The sequence below is a fragment of the Brassica napus genome, unplaced genomic scaffold (genome assembly GCF_020379485.1).
Source record: "Brassica napus cultivar Da-Ae unplaced genomic scaffold, Da-Ae ScsIHWf_643;HRSCAF=944, whole genome shotgun sequence".
In the NCBI taxonomy this organism is placed as follows: domain Eukaryota; kingdom Viridiplantae; phylum Streptophyta; class Magnoliopsida; order Brassicales; family Brassicaceae; genus Brassica; species Brassica napus.
The window spans coordinates 15,271-35,000 of NW_026016703.1; the positions used below are offsets into that span (position 1 = coordinate 15,271).

The window sequence follows — 19,730 nt, forward strand, 5'->3', positions numbered from 1 at the left end:
CCAATAGGAATATGCAAGAACAAAGAATTTTTATTGGAAACATTCCTTTAATGAATTCCCTTGGAACTTCTATAGTAAACGGAATATACCGAGTTGTGATCAATCAAATATTACAAAGTCCTGGTATCTATTACCAGTCAGAATTGGATCATAACGGGATTTCGGTCTATACCGGCACCATAATATCAGATTGGGGGGGCAGGCTAGAATTAGAGATTGATAAAAAAGCAAGAATATGGGCTCGTGTGAGTAGGAAACAGAAAATATCTATTCTAGTTCTATCATCAGCTATGGGTTCGAATCTAAGAGAAATTCTAGAGAATGTTTGCTACCCTGAAATTTTCTTATCTTTCTTAACCGATAAGGAGAAAAAAAAAATTGGGTCAAAAGAAAATGCTATTTTGGAGTTTTATCAACAATTTTCTTGTGTAGGTGGGGATCCAACAAGAGATGCTTACTTATAAATCTGATCATATTAGAGCTCGCCAAGAAGTACTTGGTACCACTATCATTGGAGGAACAATACCTAAACCAGAAGATGCTCCAGAATCTTTTCGATTACTTGTTCGAGAACTACGATCTTTGGCTCTGGAACTGAATCATTTCCTTGTATCTGAGAAGAATTTCCAGATTAATAGGAAGGAAGTTTAATCGGAATGAATCACAAAATTTCTTATATGATCGATCGGTATAAACATCAACAACTCCGAATTGGATTAGTTTCTCCTCAGCAAATAAGTGCTTGGGCCACTAAAAAAATACCTAATGGAGAGATAGTTGGAGAGGTGACAAAACCCTATACTTTTCATTACAAAACCAATAAACCGGAAAAAGATGGATTATTTTGTGAAAGGATTTTTGGGCCTATAAAGAGTGGAATTTGCGCTTGTGGAAATTATCGAGTGATCGGAGATGAAAAAGAAGACTCGCAATTTTGTGAACAATGTGGAGTTGAATTTGTTGATTCTCGGATACGAAGATATCAAATGGGATACATAAAACTGACATGTCCTGTAACTCATGTATGGTATTTGAAACGTCTTCCTAGTTATATTGCGAATCTTTTAGATAAACCTCTTAAAGAATTAGAAGGTCTAGTATACTGCGATGTGTGATTTGATCGAAATTTTTATTTTTAAGAATGATAAACTCTCATCCCCTTCAATCAATTTGGGATGCCCTCGATCTGACATGTCTCTTGAAAAGAGTAACATGAAGCTCAGACTTGTGGGTGTATTCAATACTCCCAAATAACAAGGGCGATTGGTCTATGGTCGATTCAGTAAAAAAAAAGTACTTCAAATTGATAGTCGTACCTCGTGAAAAGAAGACCTTTTTTTTGTCGAATTAAGCATTCCCTTATCTTTCTAAACGAAAAGAAATTTGGTTTTTTATATTGAAGTAAACAAATATGTCATGGTTGGAGAAGTCTATACATCGCATATAAGCTTTAAGAATATTGTGGCATAACCATCGAGGTAACGCAGGACCTAAAAGATCGAATGGAACAATACATAGACAAATAAATCCCGTATGAATTCTAAGGCATTCCTTTCACTTAAGGTAAAAAGTATTCCGGCATTCGAAGGGAAGTAGACTACTCAAGAATTTGACATTTTTTTCTGTCGTAATTTTGAATTCACTAAAGAATCTAAATAGAAATCAAAGAAGAATTAATTGAATCAATGAAATGGTGGTTGGTTTGCACTGAGAACTTGAGTAAGGCGTAGATTCTTTTTGGGTTTTCACTTGATTTTATAAAATACAATTGGAAAGTGCGACCCCTTTCTTTATCTTTATTTGATATAACTACTTGAGCCGGATGAGAGGAAACTTTCATGTCCGGTTTTGAGGGGGGGAGATCATATAGTGGACCCTATCCCAATTTTTCTTTTGCTAGGCCCATAACGAAAAAACCTACTTTCTTACGATTACGAGGTTCATTTGAATATGAAATTCAATCCTGGAAATACAGCATCCCACTTTTTTTTACTACTCAAGGTTTCGATATATTTAGAAATCGAGAAATTTCTACTGGGGCGGGTGCTATCCGAGAACAATTAGCCGATTTAGATTTGCGAATTATTATAGAAAATTCGTTGGTAGAATGGAAACAATTAGGAGAAGAAGGTCCCACGGGGAATGAATGGGAAGATCGAAAAATTGTAAGAAGAAAAGATTTTTTAGTTAGACGTATGGAATTAGCTAAGCATTTTATTCGAACAAATATAGAACCGGAATGGATGATTTTATGTCTCTTACCGGTTCTGCCTCCCGAGTTGAGACCCATCATTCAGATAGAAGGGGGTAAACTGATGAGTTCAGATATTAATGAACTCTATAGAAGAGTTATCTATCGGAACAATACTCTTACTGATCTATTAACAACAAGTAGATCTACACCAGGGGAATTAGTAATGTGTCAGGAAAAATTGGTACAAGAAGCCGTGGATACACTTCTTGATAATGGAATCCGTGGACAACCCATGAGGGATGGTCATAATAAGGTTTACAAGTCATTTTCAGATGTAATTGAAGGAAAAGAGGGAAGATTTCGCGAGACTCTGCTTGGCAAACGGGTCGATTATTCGGGGCGTTCGGTGATTGTCGTTGGACCCTCACTTTCATTACATCGCTGTGGATTGCCTCGCGAAATAGCAATAGAGCTCTTCCAGACATTTGTAATTCGTGGTCTAATTAGACAACATCTGGCTTCGAACATAGGAGTTGCTAAGAGTCAAATTCGTGAAAAAAAGCCGATTGTCTGGGAAATCCTTCAAGAAGTTATGCAGGGGCATCCCGTATTACTGAATAGAGCACCTACTCTACATAGATTAGGCATACAGTCATTCCAACCCATTTTAGTGGAAGGACGCACTATTTGTTTACATCCATTAGTTTGTAAGGGGTTCAATGCAGACTTTGATGGGGATCAAATGGCTGTTCATGTGCCTTTATCTTTAGAAGCTCAAGCAGAGGCTCGTTTACTTATGTTTTCTCATATGAATCTCTTATCTCCAGCTATTGGAGATCCCATTTCTGTACCGACTCAAGATATGCTGATTGGACTCTATGTATTAACGAGCGGCACTCGTCGAGGTATTTGTGCAAACAGATATAATCCATGTAATCGAAAAAACTATCAAAATGAAAGAATTTACGAAACAAACTATAAGTATATGAAAGAACCCTTTTTTTGCAATTCCTATGATGCAATTGGAGCTTATCGGCAGAAAAGAATCAATTTAGATAGTCCTTTGTGGCTTCGGTGGCAATTAGATCAACGCGTTATTGCTTCAAAAGAAGTTCCTATCGAAGTTCACTATGAATCTTTTGGTAACTATCATGAGATTTATGCACACTATCTGATAGTAAGAAGTGTAAAAAAACAAACTTTTTGTATATATATTCGAACCACAGTTGGTCATATTTCTTTTTATCGAGAAATCGAGGAAGCTATACAAGGTTTTTCTCAAGCTTGTTCATATGATACCTAATAATATGGTATTCATAAAAAAAGAATTATAGGACACCCGTGTGAATTCGGACCTCTCCGAGTCAACTCGGACATAGTTCCTGACCTAAAAAATCAAGATCGAGAAAAGGAAGTTTTGCAATCATTGACTCAAACTCATTGTCGAATCCCATTCAGCAGAATATGGAGGTACTTATGGCGGAACGGGCCAATCTGGTATTTCACAATAAAGTGATAGATGGAACTGCTATTAAACGACTTATTAGCCGATTAATAGATCACTTCGGGATGGCATATACATCACACATCCTAGATCAAGTAAAGACTCTGGGTTTCCAGCAAGCAACTGCTACATCCATTTCATTAGGAATTGATGATCTTTTAACGATACCTTCTAAGGGCTGGCTTGTCCAAGATGCTGAACAACAAAGTTTGATTTTGGAAAAACACCATCATTATGGGAATGTACATGCGGTAGAAAAATTACGCCAATCTATTGAGATATGGTATGCTACAAGTGAATATTTGCGACAGGAAATGAATCCTAATTTTAGGATGACGGACCCTTTCAATCCAGTCCATATGATGTCTTTTTCGGGAGCTAGAGGAAATGCATCTCAAGTACATCAATTAGTAGGTATGAGAGGATTAATGTCGGATCCCCAAGGACAAATGATTGATTTACCTATTCAAAGCAATTTACGCGAAGGACTGTCTTTAACAGAATATATTATTTCTTGCTATGGAGCCCGTAAAGGAGTTGTAGATACTGCGGTCCGCACATCAGATGCTGGATATCTTACGCGTCGACTTGTTGAAGTAGTTCAACATATTGTTGTACGTCGAACGGATTGTGGCACTATCCGAGGGATTTCTGTGAGTCCTCGAAATAAAAGTCGGATGATGTCAGAAAGAATTTTTATCCAAACATTAATTGGTCGTGTCTTAGCAGACGATATATATATAGGTTCCCGATGTGTCGCCTTTCGAAATCAAGATCTTGGGATTGGACTTGTCAATCGATTCATAACCTTTGGAACACAATCAATATCTATTCGAACTCCCTTTACTTGTCGGAGTACATCTTGGATCTGTCGATTATGTTATGGCCGGAGTCCCACTCATGGTGACCTAGTTGAATTGGGGGAAGCTGTAGGTATTATTGCGGGTCAATCTATTGGCGAACCGGGGACTCAACTAACATTAAGAACTTTTCATACCGGTGGAGTATTTACAGGAGGTACTGCCGAACATGTACGAGCCCCTTATAATGGAAAAATCAAATTTAATGAGGATTTGGTTCATCCTACACGTACACGTCACGGGCATCCTGCCTTTCTATGTTATATAGACTTGTCTGTAATTATTGAGAGCGAAGATATTATACATAGCGTGACTATTCCACCAAAAAGTTTTCTTTTAGTTCAAAATGATCAATATGTGGAATCAGAACAAGTGATTGCTGAGATTCGCGAGGGAACATCCACTTTTCATTTTAAAGAGAGGGTTAGAAAATATATTTATTCTGACTCCGAGGGCGAAATGCATTGGAGTACTGATGTATCCCATGCACCCGAATTTACATATAGTAATGTCCATCTTTTACCAAAAACAAGTCATTTATGGATATTATCAGGAGGTTCTTGTGGATCTAGTCTAATTCTTTTTTCGATCCACAAAGATCAAGATCAAATGAACATACCCTTTCTTTCCGTCGAAAGAAAATCTATTTCTAGCCTCTCAGTGAATAATGATCAAGTGAGCAAAAAATTTTTCAGTTCAGATTTTTCTGATAAAAAAAAATCTGGGATTCCCAATTATTCAGAATTGAATGGAATCGTAGGTACTAGTCATTATAATTTCATATATTCTGCTATTTTTCATGAGAATTCGGATTTATTAGCAAAAAGGCGAAGAAATAGATTTCTCATTCCATTCCAATCGATTCAAGAGCAAGCGAAAGAGTTCATACCACATTCAGGTATCTCGATTGAAATACCCATAAATGGTATTTTCCGTAGAAACAGTATTTTTGCTTTTTTTGATGATCCTAGATACAGAAGAAAGAGTTCCGGAATTCTTAAATATGGAACTCTAAAGGCGGACTCAATCGTCCAAAAAGAGGATATGATTGAGTATCGAGGAGTCCAAAAATTTAAGACAAAATACGAAATGAAAGTAGATCGCTTTTTTTTCATTCCTGAGGAAGTGCATATTTTACCCGAATCCTCCGCCATAATGGTACAGAACTATAGTATCATTGGAGTCGATACACGAATCACTTTAAATATAAGAAGCCAAGTCGGCGGGTTGATCCGAGTGGAGAGAAAAAAAAAAAGGATTGAACTCAAAATATTTTCGGGGGATATCCATTTTCCGGACAAGACAGATAAGATATCCCGACATAGTGGCATCTTGATACCGCCAGGAAGGGGAAAAACAAACTCTAAAGAATCAAAAAATTTAAAAAATTGGATTTATGCCCAACGGATCACACCAACCAAGAAAAAGTTTTTTGTTTTGGTGCGGCCCGTAGCTACCTATGAGATAATGGACAGTATAAATTTAGCAACACTCTTCCCACAAGATCTCTTTCGGGAAAAGGATAATATTCAACTTCGAGTTTTCAACTATATCCTTTATGGAAATGGTAAACCAACTCGAGGAATTTCTGACACAAGTATTCAATTGGTTCGCACTTGTTTAGTCTTGAATTGGGACCAAGACAACAAAAATTCTTCCCTCGAGGAGGTCCGCGCTTTCGTTGTTGAAGTAAGTACAAAGGGTTTGATTCGAGATTTCATAAGAATTGGCTTAGTGAAATCCCATATTTCGTATATAAGAAAAAGAAATAATCCGCCGGATTCGGGATTGATCTCTGCAGATTCCGTGAATCCGTTTTATTCGCTTTCTCCCAAGGCTGGCATTCTTCAACAATCGCTTAGACAAAATCATGGAACTATTCGTATGTTCAGAAATAAGGAATCCCAATCTTTGTTAATTTTATCATCCTCTAATTGTTTTAGAATCGGTCCATTTAATCATGTAAAATATCACAATGTTATAAACCAATCAATAAAAAAAAAACCTCTAATTACAATTCAAAATTCGTCGGGCCCCTTAGGAACAGCCATTCAAATTTCGAATTTTTATTCATTTTTGCCTTTACTAACTTATAATCAGATCTCTGTAATTAAATATTTGCAACTTGATAACTTCAAATATATTTTTCAAATAATTCACTCTTATTTAATAGATGAAAACGGAAGAATTTTTAATCTAGATCCATACAGTAACCTTGTTTTGAATCCATTCAAATTGAATTGGTATTTTCTTCATCAAAATTATAATAATTATTATTGTGAGGAAACGTCCACAATAATAAGTCTTGGACAATTTTTTTGTGAAAATCTATGTATAGCCAAAAAAGAACCATACCTAAAATCGGGTCAAGTTTTAATTGTTCAAAGGGATTCTGTAGTAATAAGATCCGCTAAGCCCTATTTGGCTACTCCGGGAGCAAAAGTTCACGGGCATTATAGAGAAATTCTTTACGAAGGGGATACATTAGTTACATTTATATATGAAAAATCGAGATCCGGTGATATAACCCAAGGTCTTCCAAAAGTAGAACAGGTGTTAGAAGTCCGCTCGATTGATTCAATATCACTGAACTTAGAAAAGCGGATTAAGGGTTGGAACAGGTGTATAACAAGAATTCTTGGAATTCCTTGGGGATTCTTGATTGGTGCTGAGCTAACTATAGTGCAAAGTCGTATTTCTTTGGTTAATAAGATTCAAAAGGTTTATCGATCCCAGGGGGTGCAGATTCATAATAGGCATATCGAAATTATTGTACGTCAAATAACATCAAAAGTTTTGGTTTCAGAAGAGGGAATGTCTAATGTTTTTTTACCTGGAGAATTGATTGGATTGTTACGAGCAGAACGCACGGGGCGTGCTTTAGAAGAAGCAATCTGTTATCGAGCCGTTTTATTAGGAATAACTCGAGCATCTTTGAATACTCAAAGTTTTATATCCGAAGCAAGTTTTCAAGAAACTGCTAGAGTTTTAGCAAAAGCTGCTCTTCGGGGTCGTATCGATTGGTTGAAAGGCCTGAAAGAAAATGTTGTTCTAGGGGGTGTGATCCCCGCCGGGACCGGGTTCAACAAAGGATTGGTGCATTGTTCACGGCAACATACCAATATTCTTTTTGAAAAAAAAACAAAGAATTTATCTTTATTAGAGGGAGATATGAGAGATATTTTATTTTATCACAGGGAATTTTGTGACTCTTCTATTTACAAATCTGCCTTTTCTAGAATTGAATAATTCCTAATAGCAGATTCCTGTTTTGAATTTCATGTTTTATTGTTTGCTGTAGTCATTTGCTTTAATAATTTGTTAACACTAATAAAGATAATAATGAATACAAAATAATGGCTCGGCTCGTGCATAAACGGACAAGAGAAGGTTCCATTGGAACAAATTTTTATTTTAGTTTTGGGTACCCCCCTTTTAAGTGTGAAAAGAAATGACAAAAAGATATTGGAACATCGATTTGGAAGAGATGATGAGAGCAGGAGTTCATTTTGGGCATGGTACTAGGAAATGGAATCCTAGAATGGCACCTTATATTTCTGCAAAGCGTAAAGGTATTCATATTATAAATCTGACTAGAACTGCTCGTTTTTTATCAGAAGCTTGTGATTTAGTTTTTGATGCAGCAAGTAGGGGAAAACAATTCTTAATTGTTGGGACAAAAAATAAAGCAGCTGATTTAGTGTCGCGGGCTGCAATAAGGGCTCGGTGTCATTATGTTAATAAAAAGTGGCTCGGCGGCATGTTAACAAATTGGTCTACTACAGAAAAAAGACTTCATAAGTTTAGGGACTTGAGAACTGAACAAAAGACAGAGGGATTCAACCGTCTTCCGAAAAGGGATGCAGCTGTGTTGAAGAGACAATTATCTCGCTTGGAAACATATCTAGGCGGGATTAAATATATGACGGGATTGCCTGATATTGTAATCATCATCGATCAGCAAGAAGAATATACGGCTCTTCGAGAATGTATAACTTTGGGAATTCCAACCATTTCTTTAATCGATACAAATTGTAATCCCGATCTCGCGGATATTTCTATTCCAGCAAATGATGACGCTATAGCTTCAATTCGATTCATTCTTAACAAATTAGTATTCGCAATTTGTGAGGGTCGTTCTAGCTATATACAAAATTCTTGATTAATAATAAGATAAATAAATCAATTTTTTTTGAGGGAGGGGCTCCCTGTATTTCGATTTATAAAATCGGTTACTATTCCTGAATCATACAAAAGAAAAAGAGATAAAAAACTGGGTATATTGTGTGATTCGTTTAGTTGGTATCCAAAACTAAAATAAAAATTCAAGTAAATAAGTAAAAAAAAAGGGGGGGTCTTGAATCAAAATAATTTAAAGTTCTTATTTCTGTCAGAGGGCAATATGAATGTTTTATCATGTTCCATCAATACACTAATAAAAGAAGGGTTATATGAGATATCTGGTGTAGAAGTAGGCCAACATTTCTATTGGCAAATAGGGGGGTTCCAAGTCCATGCGCAAGTCCTTATTACTTCTTGGGTTGTAATTGCTATCTTATTAGGTTCCGCAGCTCTAGCGGTTCGCAATCCACAAACCATTCCAACTGGCGGCCAAAACTTCTTTGAATTTGTCCTTGAATTCATTCGAGATGTGAGTCAAACCCAGATTGGAGAAGAATACGGTCCATGGGTTCCCTTTATTGGAACCCTGTTTTTATTTATTTTTGTTTCTAACTGGTCAGGAGCCCTTTTACCGTGGAAAATTATCCAGTTACCTCAAGGGGAGTTAGCAGCACCAACGAATGATATAAATACGACGGTTGCTTTAGCTTTACTCACATCAGTAGCATATTTTTATGCGGGTCTTAGCAAAAAAGGATTAGGGTATTTCAGTAAATACATTCAACCAACTCCAATTCTTTTACCCATTAACATCTTAGAAGATTTTACAAAACCCCTATCACTGAGTTTTCGACTTTTCGGAAATATATTAGCCGATGAATTAGTAGTTGTTGTTCTTGTTTCTTTAGTACCTTTAGTGGTTCCTATACCTGTCATGTTCCTTGGATTATTTACAAGCGGGATTCAAGCTCTCATTTTTGCCACTTTAGCTGCGGCTTATATAGGTGAATCCATGGAGGGTCATCATTAACTATTTTTTTTTTTCAAATTTAGGTTAGCCCAATTATCGAATAGTTGGTTTACGTTATGTAAGAAACACTTGTATATGTCATATTTGATATTGACTAGGTATATATAAGTTAAAGATCTATATAATCTGCCCCACTATTTTTGTGAATTTCTATTTAGATAACGATTCGATTATAAGTTCTTACTTTTTATCTGTGAATTGGCTGAAAAAAACGATCAAAAAAAGAACGAAGAATTAAAAGAAAAGAATGGTTCACAAAAAAGAAACGGCATAAAAAAGTCGTATATATATATATTATGCATTTTTCAAAATCCCGTGGATAGGAACTAATATCAAAGTAATTCTTATCAAGTTTTTGGTTATTTTGGCTGGATGAATCTTAGCGATGACTTAATTATAATTAAGTCCTAAGTCGTTGGATGATTGTATCATTAACTATTTCTTTATTTTGGTGTGAGGAACTTATCATGAATCCACTGGTTTCTGCTGCTTCGGTTATTGCTGCTGGGTTGGCTGTTGGGCTTGCTTCTATTGGACCTGGGGTTGGTCAAGGTACAGCTGCGGGTCAAGCTGTCGAAGGTATCGCGAGACAACCTGAGGCAGAAGGAAAAATACGAGGTACTTTATTGCTTAGTTTGGCTTTTATGGAAGCTTTAACAATTTATGGCCTAGTTGTAGCATTAGCGCTTTTATTTGCGAATCCTTTTGTTTAATCCTAGAAATAATAAAATTAGGAATTTTTTTTTTCGTAGTTTTTTTTATTCTATCAAGATTTCACTCCTACAATTATTCATTGAGACAACAACCCTTGGGAAGGACTAATTTGAGGATGGGGAATTAACACATCGATTCGCTTTCTTCCTTCCCCTTATTCTTTTTAGTTTAATGGAAATTTTTTTTTAAGGAGTGTTGCGCAAAAAGGAGGTTTAGGTTTTTTAAAATTGATATAAAACTTGGTCTCAAATTCTAGCTTAATTTTAATTAAGTCTCATTATTATTATTGAAAATTAAAAATTTTTGGAAAATAAATTTGTAAATAGAATAGGTTTTTGATTCTGTTTATAAATATCCAAATAGGTAAATTAAATTATAAATTATTAAACGAAATTTTCTTTTTATTCAAAAAAACAAAGAATAAAAAAAAAAAAGGACAGAGTTCTTTTTTTTTATAGTTTAGCTAGAAGAGGAGATTATATGAAAAATTTAACCGATTCTTTCGTTTACTTGGGTCACTGGCCATCCGCCGGGAGTTTCGGGTTTAATACCGATATTTTAGCAACAAATCCAATAAATCTAAGTGTAGTCTTCGGTGTATTGATCTTTTTTGGAAAGGGAGTGTGTGTGAGTTGTTCATTTCAAGAATAGGCTGGATTCGTCCAGTGGCACTATAACTAGCAAAGAGTGCCTAATCCCGCGAATTACTTCTGAATACAAAATTCAATAAAAAATCATATTTTAGAACCATAGCATTTCGTTATTCTTTGGTAAGTCTACTTGACTTTGATTCTCTATCAACCAAAAATTTGGGACCATTAATTAACATGGTTAAAACTAAACCGTTTGAAGTTCAGATGCAACATGGTACTCTTTCTACCATATGTAGTCTAATTAAAAAATGAATAAGATTTTCAAAAAGAATAGTTCGGCTTTTTTCGATATAAAACACTCATGTCGATAAAAATTTTTGAGTCTTTTTGTATAATGCAGAATTGATAACCTACGTATAAAGTAATAAAAATTCTTTGGATTTCAAGAAAAAAAGAAACAACTTTGCTGACAATTATCAATTTTTTATTGGTCAGAAGAATCCTCCAAATAGTTTTGTCTTGGATTGGTGATCTTTTTCGATAGAAATATATATTGAATATGAATTGAATACAACAAAATTGGGAGAGGATAGGCTCATTACATGAAAAATATGGGAATGAAAGTCTCATACATAATTGATAAATGATTGGAATACGTGAGCATGAGAGCCAAATGAATCGAAAGATTCATGTTTGGTTCGGGAAGGGATCATAGAACTTTTTTTTTTACTGAATAATCTACTTTCATTAAATGATTTATTAGATAACCGAAAGCAGAGGATATTAAATACTATTCGAAATTCAGAAGAACTACGTGAAGGAGCTATTCAACAATTAGAAAACGCCCGAGCTCGCCTGCGTAAAGTAGAAATGGAGGCGGATCAGTTTCGCGTAAATGGATACTCTGAAATCGAACGAGAAAAAGTAAATTTGATTAATTCAACTTCTAGGACTTTGAAACAATTAGAAAATTACAAAAACGAAACCATTCTTTTTGAGCAACAAAGAACAATTAATCAAGTCCGTGAACGGGTTTTCCAACAAGCTTTACAGGGAGCTATAGGAACCCTAAATAGTTGTTTGAGTAATGAGTTACATTTACGTACTATTAATGCAAATATTGGTATGTTTGGTACGATGAAAGAAATTACTGATTAGCTCTTTCCTTACGATTATGATAGGCATTATTTTTTTTTTTCTTCCAAAAAAGAATTAGGACAATACTCATGGTAACCATTAAAGCCGATGAAATTAGTAATATTATCCGTGAACGTATTGAGCAATATAATAGAGAAGTGACGATTGTAAATACCGGTACCGTACTTCAAGTGGGCGACGGCATCGCTCGGATTTATGGTCTTGATGAAGTAATGGCAGGTGAATTAGTAGAATTTGAGGAGGGTACTATAGGTATTGCCCTTAATTTAGAATCAAATAATGTTGGTGTTGTATTAATGGGTGACGGTTTGATGATCCAAGAAGGAAGTTCAGTCAAAGCTACGGGAAAAATTGCTCAGATACCCGTGAGTGAGGCTTATTTGGGGCGTGTTATAAACGCCTTGGCTAACCCTATTGATGGTCGAGGTAAGATTTCAGCTTCTGAATCTCGGTTAATTGAATCTCCTGCCCCAGGTATTATTTCGAGACGTTCTGTATATGAGCCTCTTCAAACAGGACTTATTGCTATTGATTCCATGATCCCTATAGGACGCGGCCAGCGGGAATTAATTATTGGTGACAGACAGACCGGTAAAACAGCAGTAGCCACAGATACAATTCTCAATCAACAAGGTCAAAATGTAATATGTGTTTATGTGGCTATTGGTCAAAAAGCTTCTTCCGTGGCTCAGGTAGTGACTAGTTTACAGGAACGAGGGGCAATGGACTACACTATTGTGGTAGCTGAAACGGCTGATTCCCCAGCTACGTTACAATACCTCGCGCCTTATACAGGAGCCAAGCTACTCAGAATCAATTGGCAAGAGGTCAACGATTGCGTGAGTTACTGAAACAATCCCAATCAGCCCCTCTCACAGTGGAAGAACAGATAATGACCATTTATACCGGAACAAATGGTTATCTGGATGGATTAGAAATTGGACAAGTAAGAAAATTTCTCGTTCAGCTACGCACTTATTTAAAAACAAATAAACCTGAGTTCCAAGAAATAATAGCCTCTACCAAGACATTAACCGCTGAAGCAGAAAGCTTTTTGAAAGAAGGTATTAAAGAGCAACTGGAACGTTTTCTACTTCAGGAGAAATTATAAAAAATAGAAATATATTTAAGTTAAGTCTATATATAATATATATAAGTATAGAACTAATATCTGTATATGTTTAATATAAAATCTTAAAGCATTCAGAATTTATTTCTTATTATATTTATTTTTTATAAATTTTCTAAACAGAATAAAAATATTCTTATAATATATAGAAATGGAAATAATAGATAAATATCAATATATTTATATCTATATTGATATTGCGTCCAATAGGATTTGAACCTATACCAAAGGTTTAGAAGACCTATGTCCTATCCATTAGACAATGGACGCTTTTCGCTTTTTTTAACTTCCCATTTGTTAAATGTGCGAAATCTTTTTAGCAATTGTGTAGTGAATTCACTACACAATTGCTATTAGACAATTCTAATAGAGAAAATTGTCTCTAATAAAAAGGGGACAATTTAGAATTTAGAGCGGGTAGCGGGAATCGAACCCGCATCGTTAGCTTGGAAGGCTAAGGGTTTTAGTCGACGTCGATCGATCAGTTTTATATTTTTAACGTCTCTAATTCAAAACCGAACATGAAACTTTGGTTTCATTCGGCTCCTTTATGATGGATGGCGAAATTCCCAAATAAAATAAGATGGGAACTAAATCAAAATTTGACTCATAACATCTATGTTAGCTTTTTTCCCGTTTGGAGGCTTTCCCAGAAAAATTTTGCTTTATAGATGATCCTTCTAGAAGATAGAAAAGGCGAACTCAAAAAATCTTTCTAGTTACTTCGTTCTTTATTTCTATTTAACGGAATCCTTAGGAAAAGTATTTTGTTTCCACCGAGCTAAAACAATATAATATGTCGATGTCTTTAGTAAACCAAAGTTCTCGTTTAATAGCTATTTTGCTTCAATTTTTTCTATACCAAACAAAAAATAGAACTGAAGATTTAGTTACGATTAGAAAGAAACTTTTCTGGCTTTATCCATGGATCCTCTTGTTATACTTATTGAATTGTAAATAGTCATCCAATTCAAAAATTATGTTTCGAAATTTCATAATCCAAATTGACAATTAATTAGAGTCTTTGGATACAAATTACGAGAATCTATAATCTTCCTTGAATTTTTCATTGAAAGGTAAAGGACTAAATCCTTTTCAGAAATAAAGTTTTTGATCGGAAGATTAATCAAACCGAGAGACCCTTTAACTATTAAAGGGGTTAAAGGAACGAATCACACTTTTACCACTAAACTATACCCGCTACAATCCAATTATTGTATATAAATTTACTTTTTGTCGAACAAAGTAATCGGGAGAAAAAAAATCTGAAAAAAAAATGAGAAAATTCTAGCGTAGACTTAATAAAATTAGGCAAAGCAGGATTCCTTTTTTTTATTTCAGATCTTTTTTGTCTAAAAACCCATCGGATGGGTCTTTTTAACTTTAACAAAAAAAGGCCCGGCTGGGGACTGACCAGGCCAGGCTATTAAAATAAAAAAGATCTTTTATTTGTGTTTGGACGAGACAAAATCAAAAAGGATTCTCTATTTCTATTTTTGTGATTTTATTTATTTCTCTTTCGAGCCTTTTCTTTATTGAATCTTTATTTACAGTTTTTATGTAAATAGAATTACTGAGAAAGTTCTATAAAAAAGGTTATATAATAGTAATATATATATTAATTATATATAAATATAAATATTATATAAATATTATTTATATAATAAAAAAGAAAAAATAATATTATATTTTTTATATATAATAAAATAATATATATAATAAAATATAGAAAATGAAAATATATATATAATTAAAGTATTATTAAAGATAAAGAATAATCTAAAAAAAAAAACTTTTTTAAGAATAAAGTGGAGAAAGTTTTTTTTTAAGCCGTTTTTTTGTCTAATGGAACCTAAAAAGTATTCCTTTTCGATTAGGAGAGATGGCTGAGTGGACTAAAGCGTTGGATTGCTAATCCATTGTACGAGTTAATCGTACCGAGGGTTCGAATCCCTCTCTTTCCCTTCCCCTTTTTGATGATGTGAAATAGATAAAATCCTAATAAAATTCGCACATTTCCACTATTTAAATATTAAATAAAGTAATAAAAAACCTTTCTTTTTTATTCTTCACGTCCCGGATTACGTCCTGGATCATTAGATAGGAATCCAAATATGAAGAGAGAAACAAAGAATATAACTACAGTGTATACAAAAAGTTTGAGAGTAAGCATTACACAATCTCCAAGATCTTACTTTTTTTTAAAAAAAAAAAAAAGAGAATAGATTCTCTATTTTTATACTAAATATCTAGATACTTTTTTTGTGAGTGAACTCGAATCTAATTAAGTTCTTTCATTTAGAGAAAAGAGGATAAAACTGAGGAAATCAAATGATCCAGATTTAGTATGGCTACCAAAAAAATTCAATGTTTGAATTGAGAGTTCCTTCCTACGTCAAGATTTTTTGATCTTTTGATTTGAATTGTTGGAAGAATCAAAATCGTGAATTTTTCTAAGACAGTATTAATAATTTCATCGAAAACTTACAGCTGCTTGCCAAACAAAGGCTAAGAGAAGAAAGAAAAGAGGTATTACGGGCATAACATCTACGATTGGATTCAAAAAGGCGTAGGCCTCCGGCAATTTGGCGACTAAAAAAGTGCTTGAAAAAAGGGCCGAATTAAAACAAATACAGATCAAATTAAATATATTAAGCATAACAAAAATTGGTGTTCTTGTGGATAATTTAATTTTGATTGAGTTATTAATATATTTTTTATATAAGGAAAAAAATAAATAAATAAAGAAAGATAGTCTAAAAAGACTTTGTTGAACTTACTCAATCAAAAATCCTTTCATTCTCTTATGAGAATGAAAGAAATAATATTTTCATACAATATCTTAATTGAATTCTATGTAATGATCAATAAAGTAAGTTTGATTTGCTATCTACACGTGTCAAAACTATAGCACCAATGTAATCTATATTTCATTTGGGCTGAAATTGAATTGACGAACAACCAATAGCAATATTACTCTTTTAGTAGTCTTGAATAAAAATAAAAATGGGGCGTAGCCAAGCGGTAAGGCAACGGGTTTTGGTCCCGCTATTCGGAGGTTCGAATCCTTCCGTCCCAGAGTCCAGTCATTACGAAATAAATCTTCTATTGCCTTTGTACACCATCTTTTTCTTTCTGTTTAAAAAAACAATATTTTTTAAGAATAAAATATTGAAATGAAAAGAAGAATAAACTTCTTTTTCACCCGAAATTACAAAAAATCTATTTGCTTTTTTTAGTTGTGTGTGATGTAGGTAAGTAAGGTAGAACCGTAGATTCTACGAGTTTTAATAAAAAAAAATATATTTATATATATATTTATATATATAAATATAGATTTCTATTCAAATTTCGATTTTACATATTTTTACATATATAGAATTTAATGTGGAATTCATTTGAATTCTGACTGAACCTTTTACGCGTAGATTCACTATTCCATTCATAGAGAAAGAAAAAGTATAGATTACGATATACTGACTGAACTATGACTATTCATGATTCCATAATTGAATCAATTACACAAACTAAAGGAATGTTATGGTAAAACTTCGTTTAAAACGATGTGGTAGAAAGCAACGTGCGACTTGAATTGAAGGACATGATCTGCTGTGGATGTTTTGATCCGCCACCTTTTATATTAGGAATATAGGTGCTCTTGGCTCGACATTTTGTGTTCTATTTTACGAGAGTCCTACACCTTTTTGAATATAAAAAAGAGTACAGGATGGAGCTCGAGGAGAATAGAAAGTTTTTATTCCTTTCGCAGGAGTAAGGATCTAGGGTTAGTGCGAATCAATAAGTTGGAACAACTTCGTAAGTCTTTTTATTTTTATATTGAAAAAAAGCCCTTTCAAGTAATTTTACAATGGAAAAGGAAATTTTCGTAAAAGTGTAAAATTCTTTGAATTAAAAGTCTATCATGCGTGAATCAAGCGTTTGTATGATTCTTTGATAGAAAGAAAAGAAATCATAAACAAAATAAGGGGCTTGTTGCTGCCCTTTTTTAATAAAACGATCAAGATCACCGAAGTAATGTCTAAACCCAAAGATTCAAAGTAAGGATAAAGAATCCTGAAACAAGGAAATCCCTTTTTCAATTGTTTGAACAACTAGATCAGAATGAAGAATCAAAATTGATTCGAAAAAATGAGACAAACAAAAAAAGGTTAGAGACTACTCAATAAAAAGAGTACTTAAGGAGTCTCTGGTGAGATATTTGAGAGTTATTTAACTTGAGTTACGAGAGTACGAATGTTACGAACGCTTTTTATGAAAAAAAATAGTTAGGGTTTCAATACTGGCTAATTAATTTAATGTTTGAATTTTATAAAGAGAGTTAACTTATACTCATTGCATTTTTTTCTCGAGCCGTATGAGGCCAAAGCCTCGTATACGTTTCTCGGGGGGGGGTATTATTCATATACATCTATCCCAATGAGCCATTTATCGAATCGTTGCAATTGATGTTCGATCCCGAAGAGAAGGAAGAGATCTTCGGAAGGTGGGGTTTTATGATCCGATAACTAATCAAACTTATTTAAATCTTCCTGCTATTCTCGATTTCCTTAAAAAGGGCGCTCAACCAACAAGAACAGTTCATGATATTTCAAAGAAGGCAGGGATTTTTACGGAATTAAGTCTTAATAAAACGAAATTGAATTAATGAACTATAAAAAAGAGGATGTTAAAGACTCATATATAGCTTGGTATAAAATTTGATCTACTCTTTTCTTTCCTCCTCTTTCGTTTCCATCATATTTATTTTGATTTATTAGAATTTCCATTTATTATTAGTATTCTTCCTAAAGGTATGAAAACTAACAAATATCCTGCTAAAAACTACCATGTTTTATAATAAAAAACAAATTTATTAAAAAATTTTTGGATTTATAGAAATTCTAAATTTTGTATAAATACAAAATTTTATTGTATAGAATTATTGTATAGAAAATATATAAAATCATACTGTATAATAAATAATATATTAATATATATAGAAATAGAAAGATTTGAGATTATCCTATTCGGCTTAGTTTTCATTCCTTGTATGAACTCACAAACCAGGGGGTTAAACTTTTTTATTTTTTCTATTCTTTTCGCTATATTAAAAATTTACAATCATATTGACAACAGTGTATGGACCAAATATAATTCTCTCATAGAGAAATAGATCTATTTCTCCCTGACGCACACATGACTGGATTTTTCTTTTTTTCTTTATTCTGGTTGTATCTACATATTTGCAGTACTTGCTTTTTTTTGTGGGGGGGGTTGCTAACTCAACGGTAGAGTACTCGGCTTTTAAGTGCGACTAGCATCTTTTACACATTTGTATGAAGAAAAGGATTCGTCCAGATCCGCGGTAGAGTTTGTAAGACCACGACTGATCCTGAAAGGAATGAACGGAAAAAATAGCATGTCGTATCAAGGGAGAATTCAGATAACATTTTTTTTTATTTTCGACAAGATTGTACCGATTAGAAAATAAAAAAAAAAAGAAGAATTCCAATTTGGGTCGAGTGAATAAATATAAATGGATGGATAAAAAACCAGTTTTCCTTATTCTAAGAAAAAAAAAAGAAACGAGCTTCCATTCGTAATTTGAAAAATTACCCGATCTAATTAAATGTTAAAAATAGATTAGTACCTAATACGGGTATGGGAAGGAATTTTTTTCTTGCGTGTTATTATCAATTTTTTCGTGAGTCCTAATTATTTTTTACCTAGTCCGTTTGGGTTAGGTTGTAGATGGATGTGTAAAAGAAGCAGTATATTGATAAAAAAATATATATATATATATTTCCAAAATCAAAAGAGCGATTAGGTTAAAAAAATAAAGGATTTCTAATCATCTTGTTTTGTTATTTTATAATATAACGAACAGAAACCTCTTAAAGATAGAGAATCCAGTTAGCAGTCTACCTGTTTATGAGGTATTTAGTGCTTTCGTAATCTAATACCTTATTTTGACTGTATCGCACTATGTGTCATTTCAGAACTCAAGAAAATAAAGACTTTACTTTTAGTTCAAATCGAATTTTAATCCAAATGGAGAAATTTCAAGGATATTTAGAGTTCGATGGGGCTCGTCAACAGAGTTTTCTATATCCACTTTTTTTTCGGGACTATATTTATGTACTTGCTTATGATCACGGTTTAAATAGATTAAATAGAAACCGCCCTATTTTCTTGGAAAATGCGGATTATGACAAAAAATATAGTTCACTAATTGTGAAACGCTTAATTTTGCGAATGTACGAACAGAATCGTTTGATTATTCCCACTAAGGATTTGAACAAAAATCTGGGGCATACCAATAATTTCTATTATCAAATGATATCTGTTTTATTTGCAGTGATTGTAGAAATTCCATTTTCCCTAAGGTTGGGATCCTCTATCGAAGGAAAAAATGTAAAAAAATCT

At 33.6% G+C, this 19,730-nt stretch overlaps 3 protein-coding genes and 1 non-coding gene across 5 annotated transcripts in view; all 4 read left to right on the forward strand.

Moving 5' to 3' along the window:
* The first annotated feature begins 656 nt into the window (after positions 1-656).
* On the forward strand, positions 657-10,838 carry LOC125604864 (DNA-directed RNA polymerase subunit beta'). 2 transcript variants are annotated; one of them, XM_048775041.1, is made up of 2 exons: positions 657-1,109; positions 1,887-10,838. In XM_048775041.1, exons 1-2 carry the CDS (start codon positions 657-659, stop codon positions 3,495-3,497), a joined length of 2,064 nt encoding a protein of 687 aa, XP_048630998.1. In that variant the 3' UTR covers positions 3,498-10,838. The 2 variants fall into 2 exon arrangements, with proteins under 2 accessions (XP_048630998.1, XP_048630999.1); XM_048775042.1 differs by lacking the exon at positions 657-1,109 and having other exon boundaries at positions 1,839-10,838.
* Positions 5,849-13,448, forward strand: LOC125604866 (ATP synthase subunit alpha, chloroplastic-like). The gene is made up of 2 exons (XM_048775044.1): positions 5,849-11,049; positions 11,766-13,448. The coding sequence occupies exon 2, from the start codon at positions 12,244-12,246 to the stop codon at positions 13,024-13,026; it is 783 nt and encodes a 260-aa protein (XP_048631001.1). The 5' UTR covers positions 5,849-11,049; positions 11,766-12,243; the 3' UTR covers positions 13,027-13,448.
* A 1,732-nt stretch (positions 13,449-15,180) lies between these two features.
* TRNAS-GCU lies at positions 15,181-15,268 on the forward strand. The gene has a single exon. It is a non-coding gene; the product is annotated as a tRNA-Ser (tRNA).
* A 4,019-nt stretch (positions 15,269-19,287) lies between these two features.
* The window catches only part of LOC125604865 (photosystem II protein D1), a 3,308-nt gene continuing 2,865 nt past the window's right edge, over positions 19,288-19,730 (forward strand). The window contains exon 1 of the mRNA XM_048775043.1: positions 19,288-19,730. This exon is cut by the window's right edge and continues 2,865 nt beyond it. The gene's annotated coding sequence lies outside the window, so the exon portion shown is untranslated.